Raw genomic sequence first — 13138 nt, forward strand, 5'->3', positions numbered from 1 at the left:
CCAAGTGGGGTTTTTTTTTGATTTGATAATAAATCTGCAGACTGTTAAGTCATCAAGCACTTCAAGACTGTTTGAAATAATCTCGAGATTAATATAAAAGGAATTCCTCACACACGCTGCGGCCGCTTACCTTTAGTATAGTCGTTGGATGCGATGGAGCAGTATTTCTTGCTTTCGCCTGCACTGGAAGTCTTCCCTTCCTTGTAAGGTTGTTTACTGCTCTCACTTCTGCATTACTGACATGAAGAGCCATCTGGAGGATGGCATTCTTCCTTCTTCTCCCGCGTTATCTTCTGGAAACGAGGATCCAAGTGTTCCAAGGAGCCTTTTGCTTTCCTGGTGTTTCTCCTTTTTCTTCTTTTTCTTCTCCTTTTTCTTCTTTTTCTTACGCTTGCGATTGGCATTGTCAAAGCGGAGCGCACAGAAACACAAATCATGAAGTCTGAAAGAAACATGCAAGTTAAAAAGGGAAAAAAAGATGTGGCACTTGTTGCCTATATGAAACTTGATTTATTTTACCACAGGTGATGATTTGCAGCATGTCAGCTATTTTGTGGTGCTTTGTGCACACGCAACTTACTTTAGATGCAGCAAACTTAAGCCGTCAGATTGAAGGACCATAGGTCCTGGTTTGTACACAGATCATTAACAACGGCTAGCTCTGGAATATGTGCAAGCAGAAAAAATCTTTTAACCTAATCTGGAATGGTGTACGGATGTGATTCGAACTATGTGGTCCAAAGCTAGTGCTCTGACACAATTCAGCAAGAGCTTTCCTGTCTTCACTGATCAACCTAACAACATGATCCCCAGCCAGCTGGTGCTATCTAAAGAACTTAGAAACTACCAGAAAAAAAAAAAAAAAAAAAAAAAAAAAAAAAAAAAAAAAAAGGAAGACATGAGAAGCACCCAGAAAAGAATTAGGATAAAAAATGCGGAGTATGCTGGAATCCTTGCTTACTTGGAATCCTTCTCTCCATCTTTATCCTTAGACTTCTGTTTCTTCCAGAACTTGTGATATTTTTGCATTTTTTTCACCACCTACAAGCTCCTTTTCTATCTTTCTGTCTTTCCTTTCTATTTCACTTTCACTACCTTCTGCACGGGTATATTTTCTTTTTCTGTTTCCTTCTGTTTCATTTTTCTGGCGACAGTTCTCCAAATGAGCTGACACAGGTGGAAGCACATGTCTTTCACGAGAATGTCTTCTGGAATGTTGCTGAGGTACCGAGCAACGATGCAAGTCTGCTCGGGGTGTGCTAAAGCGACGTACATCTTCCTCTCTCAAGAGGGAACCGTGAGGCCATCCGCTTTTGTAATGATAATGCTTATGTGACCTGCTGTAGTAAGTTGCAGTCGATCTGTCAAAGGCTGAATCGCCGTGAGAGAACTTTCTCTCTCTACTGTCTCCTGTCGCATGAGGTGAATAGTAATCCTTGTAATAGCCACATCTTTCCCATCTCCGTGCTTCGTCTCGATAGTATCTTTCTCTGCTCCAACTTCTTTCCCCTTTGGATCGGTAGTACCTATTGCTACCTTGTTCTGATCTTCCTCCGCTGCCAGATCTGTACTTTGAATATTTGACTGCTCTTCTGCCATTCTCAGGGCTGTTTCTTTCACGAGGGAAAGATCTGTACCTGCTTCCCTCCCAGTACTCCTGCTTGTGACTCTTTTGCTCAACAAATTCCACGCTCTGAGAACACCTCCTCTTGCTGGAAGGACCTGCTTTTTGACTCTCCTTCTCTTCACTAGGAGCATGTTCCCTCTTGCTTCGGTAATGCTCTTTCTCAGTGGTTTTAGTCTTGTCCTTTGTATCTTGGCGTCTATCTGCAATAGCTAAGGAAGAAAGATTGTTAGAGCTACATTCAGTGTCAGACTTGAGAGAGGAAGTTTGCCGCAATTTCTCACCAGGCTCACAAGACTCTTTGCCGGACAAAACGGTTTCTTTTGAAATGAGGTCACGTTCTTTTGATCTTCTTGCTTTCTCCTTGTCTCCACGGTCATCACATTGGTACTGGGCGAGGTATTCATCATTCCCAGGAGATTTCGGAGGTTCCGCAACACTGCATAAAATAAAAACCCATTTCTCACTTCTGCTGAAGGACGTGAATATTAAGAGTAAAACCTTCCAACGTCAAACAAACAAACAAAAACCTCCGGACTACAGGAACGCTTGCAAAGATATGCCATTTAGAAACCTCTCCTGTGATTAGGACACCTTCTTCAGCTCCCAGAGAAAGTGCTTTTTCCCCTCTTGCTTCTGAAGCCATTGCACTAAAAAAGCAAACGCATCTGTCTCCTTCCACCTGCTGCTCTGAGAAAAAAGGCATAGGGGCGAGCGGGGAACAGCCAGTGTTTCTCCAGACAGTGGAGAAAAATGGAAAAACATTCTATAAAGGAACACAAGTTCTCCTTGAGGCACCAACCTGCATCAGAGTGATATGCTCAGTGCTGTTCATTAGTTCTGTTCGTGACACTGGACACACAGTATGGAATTGTACTAATTTAAATCCTTCCATTAAATACTATTAGTAGACAGATAAAACTGTAACGAACTTCCATAAAGTCTTGTCTTAATCAGACTGTGCTCATTTTACCTCATTTCCTCTGACAAACTGTTCAGCTGGCTGGCTGTGAAGGACTCCGTGATGACTTCTCGATTGACTGAAGGCATAGCTCCAGGCATCTGCAATTAAAACGCACAAGTCAGCAGACAAAAAAATACTATTTGTAGTAGTACTGAGGACTAGTCTTGTCAGAATGTCTCCATTAAATGGTAAGCAAGACCGCTGTGAGTTGTATGCATTATCTACACTTCAAAGATAACCCCAACTCACCCCCCAAAATCTACTTTATGAAACTTAGGAATTTTTATCTCAGCTGAGCTTAAGTTGACAAGTTCTAATGTAAGCTCAGGTCTGCAAATTCTAAGGGGATAATACCACAAAGTCTTACGATCGCATGTGTGCTGTGTTTTCTCAGTATTTCACCTGAATTAGGAACACAATAAACACTCCCGAATACATCGTAGGTGAGAAATTCTCGATGGAGCAAATCTATGTTTCAAGCGATCCATTTGTTTTAGAAAAGAACATCTCAGAAGGTTTAACAGGTTCAACTCGGCAAGTGGAATCATCAAGTTTCAGTCCGTTTTCTTTAGATTCATTAACTAACCTAATAGCACCATTTAGTGAATCTGTTTTTGGCAGCTCATGCTGGGATCTTCCTTTGTCAGCATTCTGACAGGAAGAATTGGAATGCTGCAATGTACGGACTACCTTTCCAACCAAAATTCCATTAGAGGACATTGCATTGCATTTCAAATTCCTTTGAAATAAGCCCTTTGACTCCTCCTCAGATTTTCCTGAAGATTCTGCACCATAAGGGACTGTGTTATCAGAGCTGAGTTTAGGATTTTCATTCACTGTTGGCTCCACAAAAATTTCATCAGAAACTTTTTTGTTTGTTTGCATTTGCTTCATTTGCGTTACCAAATTTGTAATTGTGGATGAAGGAACAGCCTGGTAGAGATCTTCATCCTCCACAGCACTGCTAAGACAGTCAGGCTGTGACACAGTCTGACGAGCAGGCAATTTATTGTGAATACTGATGGTGATCTTCTGTTTTCTTGACGTATCAGTCATTGAAGGCCTGGTAATTGCCTGGTTTTGAACACAGGCCATTGGTGGTGCTGAAGATGGCCTTTTTAGGGTGACACCAGTGGTCTTTGCGTCCTCTTTTATGGATCCATTTCCATTTAAACGGCTTGAATTCTGTATTTAAAAAGAAGAAATTGCAAGATGGATTAACGCAAACACTGCATGTAACATTTTGAAACACAAAACTCTCCTACTGAGTGTTTCTACAAATGGTCTTAACACCTAAAAAGAAAAACACACTGCCCGTTAAGGATAAATGCAAGTCCAATAAGCGTATTCAATTCCTGCTTTTGGTTTACTGCAGATTGGTATCAAATTAACATCATCTTTGAAAACCAGCCAAGCAACTTAACATTACCTGCTGCTATTCCCAAATATATTTATTTTCCCCTTTAAACATACCCTGAAAAGCCTGAAGTAATCGTTCTGGTGCTCAGGAATAAGACATTTAGTTTTCCCTGTCTTAGCTAAAGTGACGAGGATAGGAAAAACAAGTCCTCTTTTAAATGATTTGAGGATTAGTACACTCTGCTTAAATAGTCAAAGAGCGTAGCTCTCTGTGCTTTAGAAAGCTGTCTTGGAGGTATAAAGTAATGGAGTCGCATGGCTGCACAATTTAGCAGTAACCACTGTTTGAATGACTCTGGCTGTAGCATGAGGGCTGTGAAGAAAGCTGCAGCGTTGGAAGGAAAACAAAACTAAGATGCCGAAAACCAAACAAAAAACCCCACACCAAACCCCAAACCCACTAGCAGTTTGGTGCCGTTATCTGCCCTCCCGCTTCCCTGAATTACCTTAATCATATGAGGAAGAAGTCGTGGTCCCAGAAATCCAGCCTGCTTACTATTAGCTCCCTGCTGACCAGGAGGGAATGAACAGGGATAAGATGGTGCTGGCAAGTAAAACGCACGTTCTCCAAGTGTCAAATCATAGCGCCTTCAGAAAAGAGCAGTGATCGCAGTTTAGTTTTTCTTTCAGCCTACTCTTGGATTAAATCCCATCCTATCATTTTAGAGGAACAGCTCATACGATATGGAAGCCTTCTCTACAGAAGGCTTCGCCAAGACTACAGACTGAAAAGTAGAGAACAGTCTTCCTACTAAGACTATCACTTGCAGAGCAATAATTCATTCTTACACCACAGATGACCTTCATTTCTCTCCTTCTCTAAATTAGCCAGCTACAGATAACACATAGATAGCAATTTACATGAGTGCTGCAGTTTAAGGCCAAGCAACAAAAGATAATAAACGACACAGAGAATTTCAGGTTAGACAGAACTGAATTAGACAAATAATAATCTTCTCCCGGGATAGCAAGAAAAACACTTGCAAAACAGAAAAATATCAATAACAGGAAAGTAAATCTCTTCTGAACACATTTTAAGATTTGTTATTACCTGATATAAAAAAGTATGTAAGCTTGCTGACCAAGAACTCTTTTAATGTCAGTATGCACTACTTTAGCATCATTCATCTGATACCAAAGTCCATTACCAGCCTGCAAATAAAGACAACGATTTCTTTAGGTGAATTGCACGTTTTCCAATTGAAATCACGGATAGGAACAAAATACACACATGTCAAATAAAAATATAATGAAATCTTTTTCCCTAGAAACAGTAGCTGCTAGTCATGCTTTAATTGGTTTGCCAGCACAACCTTTACCCTGTTAGAAATGCTGTTGACTTCTACCTTTACATAGCATATATAGTGTCCTGAGTGACAGCTGACACCGTGATGTACCAGCACCGCGTATAAGGCATAGAGCAGTGGTTCTCCCATTGACTGCGACATGTAGGCTCTCAGGTCCAAATACTCCGGATATTTCACCTCCTAAAGAGACATCAAGAAGATAGAAAAATTATCCCAGAGTACTTCGTGGACTAGCCAGAGAAAAACACTTCCAAAAAACACAGACTAGAATTTATTTCTAGAATATATTTCTCGAATATATTTCTTGATTCACTACAAATAAGTCTTCCCATAAACAACGGTTAAGACTAGAAGTTGCAGAGAACTGTTTCCTGATGAATCAGCCTTCTCAGAGGAAAGCATATGCTTCTTGTCAAGCGGGAACTTTATTGATATTAAGAGAAAGAATAAGCCATAGTCGTTAGTCTACAATTATTGTCTGAAAATATTAACAACTTTCAGCTTTGGGGGATGTCCCATTACACAATGATATAGTTGCATTACAGTGGTAAATATACCTTGTTGATCTTTCCACCTGTGAAATCTGCAAATCTTTTCAGTGATATTGTGAGAACCTTGGAAGAACGGTGTATGGTAAATCTCTTGGACGCAGGAACCATCTTTTTACACCTTAAAAACAAGCAGAGATAAGTGTTTGAAGGCATCTTCTTTTTTCGCCCCCCAAACAAACTCCTTTTAATGTCTCACGCATGCCTATGCTATTTGAATGATATTTACTTGCATAATAGGTTGGTCTTTTTTCTTTTCATAAACCCATGCACTGCGTGTCAGGTTTGTTAATACAGAGAAGAAGGTAAATTTTCCCAACAACTCAGAGCATAGCGGGAACAGGAATCTCTCACAAAAGGGTATGACCAGGTTGGATGGCAAGGTACCATTTCTTGGTCTACAAAAGTGGCTATTTGAACTCCAATCCTGGATACATTCTTTCAGCTTTCAAGGGAAATACAAATACTGAAAGCGGAACGAGAGAGCCTTGGTCCCCAGGGCTAGAAATTGCAAATAATCTCCAACATAGGTCGACTATCAACATCAAAAATACAACAGAAGCACATGGTCATTCTACAGGAGGGAGACATTTAACAGTAGGAAGTCTTCATGTACTGAGCTTGTCTGGAAAGACACTGAAACCATCTGCCATCCTTTGAAACAAAATAGTTCAGTTTGACACATTGCCCGCTCCAAGGTAGGACCTACGGTGTAAGCAGTGAAAATTAGCCACTAGCCCAGAGAACAACGGAAACTGGGCAGTTTACATCAAGAAAAGTACTGTCGAGAGCTAATAAATAGAAAGAACAAAAGTAGCTCTTTTTGAATTCTGATGGCAAAATACAAGCCAGAGAATTGCAAACCCATAGGGAATGCCTATGAACAAGACTTCCCCCCTCCAAGGAAACAAAAATCCAAGTCTTTTATAAACTTCCACAAAACTTGTAAGTAGATCCAAAGTTTAGAGGTAGTCCAACAGAGTCATGCAACATAGAAAACTGACATCTAGGATTAAGACCTAATTCGTCAAAATCTTACTCGCTACATTTATAGCAATTCTCTCCATCCAGCTCTTCAGGTTTCACAAAGAGTTCCAGAGCTCTGCTAACAGACGAAACCGCCTAGAGCAGCGAGAAAGAAGAGCGTAAAGTCACCGTAATTCAAAATTCCAGAGACATACTAGTAGTTTATAAGAGAATCTTACTAACATACTCAAGCGATCTACTAGGAGCACTGTGAAGAAGGAGGCAGAAAGAGCATGCTCAGCATTGACCTCACCTGGAAGGCATTTGACTTTGGAACAAATACTTTCCCAGTTGCCTAGACAGCATCTACAGTGTGCTTTGTCATCAATACTGGGGACAAATTCATCAGTCTAACAATTAGATGTATATTGAGGTAGAACAACAAAGAAGTAGGACAGCATTATAATTTTTGCAGAAAGAGAATTCTTTCCCCTTAAACCCAATGCAAATGTGGAGACTATTTACATGGGTTCCATGGAAGGACAAAGTCCAATCCACTTCCTTAGCACCACCAAGCTCTTATGTTTTAACATTATATGTGGTTTGGTTTTTTAAGTTAAACAAGTTTAATTTAGAAAGTTATGCATGTACTTAAACATCATGAATTATATTTAGAAAACATCTTACCTTTATATCCAAAGTGATATCAAGAAATGCCTCATACGTATCCGAAACTGCTTTGCAATTCAAGCACTTCACTGGAAGCAAAATATAAATGCTTAACATTATGTGAAGGAGACTAACTGTCCAAATTCAAGTTGTTGACAGATACTACTTTAGACAAACTACAGACTGCTTTACTACCGACAAAAGACACAGATCAGTTCTAAGGACAGGAATATTTTTTCAAGTACCTCTTGATCTTAGAAATCCTCCAAATATTTGATGAATGATGGTGGTAGCTTGAGAAGATCTGTCCAATCTGGAAATAAATTATAATCAGACCTCAGAAGATTTAAGGCACAGAGTTAACTCTTCAAAGAGTTTGATGAAAACCAAGGATGATGTAGACTTTCGTTGCTGATAGTAAATAAGGCACTAAAAGGTGCTAGAGATCATTTCTGAGAGTAAATAAAGGACTAGAAGGTGCTAGAGAATGTATGAAAATGAACTTGTTTATGCTTACTCGGTGCTTCCGTTCAAGCACGCTTCCTGCATAGCATCAACAGTATAGCGCAAGAACTCGTGTGCGTCTTCTTGACTGCCAAAACGGAAATGTTGTCCTATTCCTAAATAAGAAGATGATAGTATTGACCTCATTTAAAAATGAAATCATTCTTGTATTTCTAAAATCTCTCTTCATTGGAGTGTTAAAACCACTTAGACACATCAAATAATTATTTGAAGATTACAAGCTATCGAAAAGAAACACATCTGAAGCCACTTACGACTGAGATTACTGATAACATGCATAGGCTCGATGGCATCAACAGTGCAACGCAGGGCCTGGTTAATGTGAGTCTCCATCGTGCACATCATGCAAAAATCTTGTTCGCGACCTGAAGAGTGAAAGAACAAAGCATCCCAGTCCAGCGAAATATCCATACCTACAAACATCTAAGTACAATTTAAACTATAGATACAATATCCACTCTCCTTGCTACATTCTATTCTCCCAAGATGCCAATGTCCCAACAGTCTTGTAACATTTCATTTCACACAACTTGACAGAAGAAAAATATCCACTAAGCCTGTATTCAAATGCATTTTGTGAAGAGAAATCTAAAAGACTACTGCAAAGTCGCAGTTGTAAAGGCTGACAGGAATGTGAACTCCACAGGCTGCAAAATGTATTACTCTCTAAAATTACTACTAAATGCATTACTGTCCAATGCACTTCATTATTCCCATGAAGCAATAAATGATCCTTTAATAAACAAACAAACAAACAAATAACTAACTAAATAAACCATGGTGCATTAATTGCACTCCATATGCTATTCGGAGCCCACTGCTAATACAGTGCTCAAAGCCAGCTGCTACAGGTAAAATCAGACAAATAAGCTTATCTCACAGAATCACTGCTGTTCTTTCACCTTCAGAGCTATCCAACAGATTCAAAATACTGTTAGAAAGTACTCACATGACTGGCTGTGCTCAAGAGAAAGCATGTAATTGGCAAGTGGGGGTGTGTAGGTCAAACACTGCAGAGTAGCATTAAGAAAACATGTGTTGCCAAGATTGTACAGGCCAACTCCAACACTTTGTGTTTCTCGCCAATCCATACAAATCTTCTCAGGTGGAAAAAGAATGCTCTGTGGCGGAGCAATTCCATCATTAACGACTGCAAGAAAGTTAAATTTAAAAAGAGATCTTGTTTGTTTGTTTCGAAGAAAGGTATTTAAAAAAATACTATTCTGCAGGAGCACCTAGAGGAGCTAGCTACAATCCAAACCAGAAAAACTTATTGCAGACAGCTTTAATACCACCAAATTCAAATTGGCTGGTCAACACAATGTTTTGGGGAAAAAAAACAAAAAACAAAAAACAAACAACTTTAGTCAACCATTTTAATTCTTCTAAGGCAAGGCTAACTGCCATTCTGTTTGTAGCACCTAATGCCAAGTTCCTCTCCATCTATAATCTTTAACCTGATTAACTCAACTACTGTTTTTTTCCTTATTATAACTTAAACCACAAACTTAGACGTGAAATTATACGGTAAAAACGTAAAAACTAGGAACTAGGAATGACGGTACCCCTACAGATACCAGATTTTTTCCTGAGCAATGTTATCCTTCAAAAAACCTGTGAAAAATGGAAGCTGTGAAGAGCAACAATCAAACACTTTTCTCTGCAAAACAGAAAAGACATGGAGGAATCTGTGCATTACAAAAAGCTCCCCATATTTCTCTGTTGACTGTAAATATATCAAAATTAATTTCTGTAACATCAGTCACTTCAGTTGCCTTAGGGGATTCGCTTTTCAAGTCTTTGTTCACAGTAGTCCCCCTCTCTATCAGTGCAACAAGTAAGAACTGCATTTTCTACTTTTGCTTTGAAGAAAATGGAGGCAGGATAAAACACACACTTACTTAGATCTCTTGGGGCAAAAGCCTTAGAATTTTCAGATGATCTACAGTAAATAGCACCTCCACGTCCTTGGGCCACAGAGACTCGGCTTGAATCTTCTGCAGGCACTATCCGGCCCCAGTTGGCGGTGCGTGACATCAGTATTTCAGGACTTGGTTTCTTGGATTTGCCAGACCGCCTTGAAGAGGGCTTTTTAGGCTTTGAAGATTTGGGCTTCTTAGCTACGGTCATTGTTCACATCTGCAACAGAGACAGAAGTTCTGGCTGACGTAAGAATATCAAGAAGCATTCCAAGAAGAAAAGAGTAACAGAAGTCCTGTCACTTAATCTCAAAGAAACAGCCTTAAGAACTAAATCGCTGGTATGAATGATTTAAAAAGAATCCCCAAACTAAACACACAAAGTGAAAATTTCCATCTAAACTCTATCAGTATTACTTTTCGCTTCTGCAGAACTAGTGGCTGATGCCATTTCTTTCCCTTCCGTAGGATTTTAATCCATTACAACTCTGGAGTCTTTTTAATATAAAAATGTAGAAGACATTCTCTGAGGGGAATCAGTTATTTATTGATTTCTGGAGTTGCGCAATTATCTGTTAATTAGTACCTATGATCTAATAGATAATTGTTGCAATTATCTATTGCTGGCATTAGTAACGGAACACTATTACTTCACTGCCTGCGTTTTTCTATTTCGTCTGCACAAAGGTACCCAGAACTCACTGCTACTTTTCTTCTGTCTTTCCAGGGCTCGCCCTCTACCTCACTGTCTACTGCACCAGTCATGAGGGGTTTGTTGTGATTCTATAATGAGCCTAGCTTTTAAATACACCTTTCATGGGCGTCACTTGGTGACGGCAAGTTAATTTGTGAGGGCTCCTCAGTCTACATCATGCGGTCGCTTTTTCCAGGTGAAAAAGCGGAGCTGTAAGTGGCAGTACACTAAAGCCCTGGCATGCTGAGATCCAAGAGGAGAGATGTTTGGCCCTCCTTTTCACTCCTGGGAACCATATACCTCAAAACCCACAGAGGATGGGCTATATCTCAGAGAAATCTTGGGAAAGGAGAGCACGAAGAGCATGTTTGCAAATTTATTTCTCCCTGGGCTTCTTCTGCTTCTCCAAGAAAGACGAGTTTGAATATAACTTTGGCAGCAGTACTTCTGGTGTTTTACTCCTACCACATTTAAAACTCCTATGAAAAACTGAAAAGTTAGACTAAAAAGCAGCTCCTTCCGTTCTACTTTGTAAAGTTGCATGCTTTCCTCATGCAAAATAACAGGGGAATGTAAGCTAGAAACGGAAATGCTGAATGTAAAACAAAACAAAACAAACCTCAGCCCTCCAGGACAAAAGCCAATAACTGCTACAAAGTCCTTTTTAAAATGCTGATTAGGTTTCAAGGTGATACCGCTTTAAATAAGCGTAGTTGTGTGTCCATAGGCAGAAGCTGAATAATGACAGGATGAACTTCTATAGTTCATGTTTTGTTACTGTCTTACTGTAGCACACAGGGACTTGTTACCTTTAGGGAAACCACTAACCTCATGGAGGGTTTAAAACATAAGCTAGTTTGTTATACCAAAATGATGGAGAGAACAAAGCATAAAGTGCTTTCAGATTTCTAGCACGCCTTGATTGCTGTCCATTAAACTTCAGACACGTTAAACAAAACACAGTAAATAAGAAAACTCCTAGTCCCACAGCTGGCAAATTGTGTGCAGAGGTTGTAATTAGAACTTTTTTGCCTTGACGTTTTACATTTAAAATTGATTTTAAATCCATTCTATACACACTTTCCATTCCTGAAAAAACAATACGCAAACCTGACAAATGCATTTACATGAGAAATGAAGTCGTCCTTGTCCGATTGGAAGACTAAGGTTACAGCTCCTGGGCTCAGGGATAAGCTCCGATCTTCACCAGTGACAGCTCCTTTTGTAGGATTGAAAGGGAAAATGTTTCAGCAACACATTGGAAACATACTTAAGGGACAAGAAACAAAATCAAGACTGCAGTGAGAAGGAGAACAGAAAAACAATACTGGGGGGAAAGGAAAGGAAAGGAAAGGAAAGGAAAGGAAAGGAAAGGAAAGGAAAGGAAAGGAAAGGAAAGGAAAGGAAAGGAAAGGAAAGGAAAGGAAAGGAAAGGAAAGGAAAGGAAAGGAAAGGAAAGGAAAGGAAAGGAAAGGAAAGGAAAGGAAAGGAAAGGAAAAAAGAAAAAAAGGGAAGGGAAGGGAAGGGAAGGGAAGGGAAGGGAAGGGAAGGGAAGGGAAGGGAAGGGAAGGGAAGGGAAGGGAAGGGAAGGGAAGGGAAGGGAAGGGAAGGGAAGGGAAGGGAAGGGAAGGGAAGGGAAGGGAAGGGAAGGGAAGGGAAGGGAAGGGAAGGGAAGACCTTGATCTTTATACTGACCAATGAGATAAGCCTTACACATTTTTAAGTTTATTTTTGACAACTGATTGAGGTGTTACCAGGTATTAAGTACGATTCAAGAGCAAATATTAACACTAGAAAGAAGAAATCCGATCCACCACCACTGTTTCAAAATACATCCATTTCTCATTTGGAGATGACGTCTCTCTGGCAAGATAGTAGAAAAACTGTAAATACCGATAGAGCTTCCTCTCCCGATATTCCATATACATACCGATGCTGTTCCTACACCTACGCTCTGAGCATAAATTTATGTTGACATGAGTGACAAGAGAGGGTGTTACTCCTCTCTTTGTTTGCCTTGAGAGACACACCTCTTGTCCATTGAAAAGTAAATTCAAGATTCCAGATCACTTAAGACAGTTGCTATCCCCCCATTCAGAGTTCTGCAGCAGCACTCTTCAGATGTGTTTAGCAGTCTCTTTAGAAAATGTTATCACTTAGGACCTGCTTCTCAGTAGGTCCACGTTTGGCCTCCGCTTAGCAGAGAGTCAATCCCAGCTTAAGCTTTCGTACAAGAGCCCCTCCACGAAACGGAGTTGAACCCTGACATAACTGAGTTGAACCTTTAACCTTGAAGCTTCCTTAAAGAAGAAAGCAGCACCCAGGCCAGGAAATAGAAATTAATCGTCACTTTACCCTGAAACGCAGTGGGCTATTCTGTGCTGGCAGGATTGCTGCTGGGCTGGCCGACGAGGCGGCGGGCAGCTCCCCGGGGCCACAGGGCCTGGCACAGGGAGCCGCCGGGGGTCTCCAAGGTCCGGGAACAGCGGCAACAGCAGCAACA

The 13138-nt window shown here is 40.3% G+C and overlaps 2 protein-coding genes across 2 annotated transcripts in view; one reads left to right on the forward strand and one right to left on the reverse strand.

The window, feature by feature from the left end:
• LOC311428313 (uncharacterized protein) overlaps nucleotides 1-13138 on the forward strand; it is a 290619-nt gene that overhangs the window by 55274 nt on the left and 222207 nt on the right. The window lies entirely within an intron of this gene.
• Nucleotides 223-10000, reverse strand: LOC311428303 (ubiquitin carboxyl-terminal hydrolase 42-like; the record flags this gene model as incomplete). The annotated part of the gene is made up of 14 exons (XM_084539822.1): nucleotides 9924-10000; nucleotides 8277-8387; nucleotides 8015-8117; nucleotides 7743-7810; nucleotides 7516-7586; nucleotides 6902-6984; nucleotides 5872-5983; nucleotides 5354-5494; nucleotides 5059-5159; nucleotides 4454-4595; nucleotides 3492-3773; nucleotides 2598-2686; nucleotides 2008-2063; nucleotides 223-236 (listed from the first exon to the last, which is right to left on the reverse strand). Exons 2-14 carry the CDS (start codon nucleotides 8365-8367, stop codon nucleotides 223-225), a joined length of 1353 nt encoding a protein of 450 aa, XP_084395948.1. The 5' UTR covers nucleotides 8368-8387; nucleotides 9924-10000.

This window comes from Aythya ferina (genome assembly GCF_964211825.1).
Source record: "Aythya ferina genome assembly, contig: HAP1_SCAFFOLD_42, whole genome shotgun sequence".
Classification (NCBI taxonomy): domain Eukaryota; kingdom Metazoa; phylum Chordata; class Aves; order Anseriformes; family Anatidae; genus Aythya; species Aythya ferina.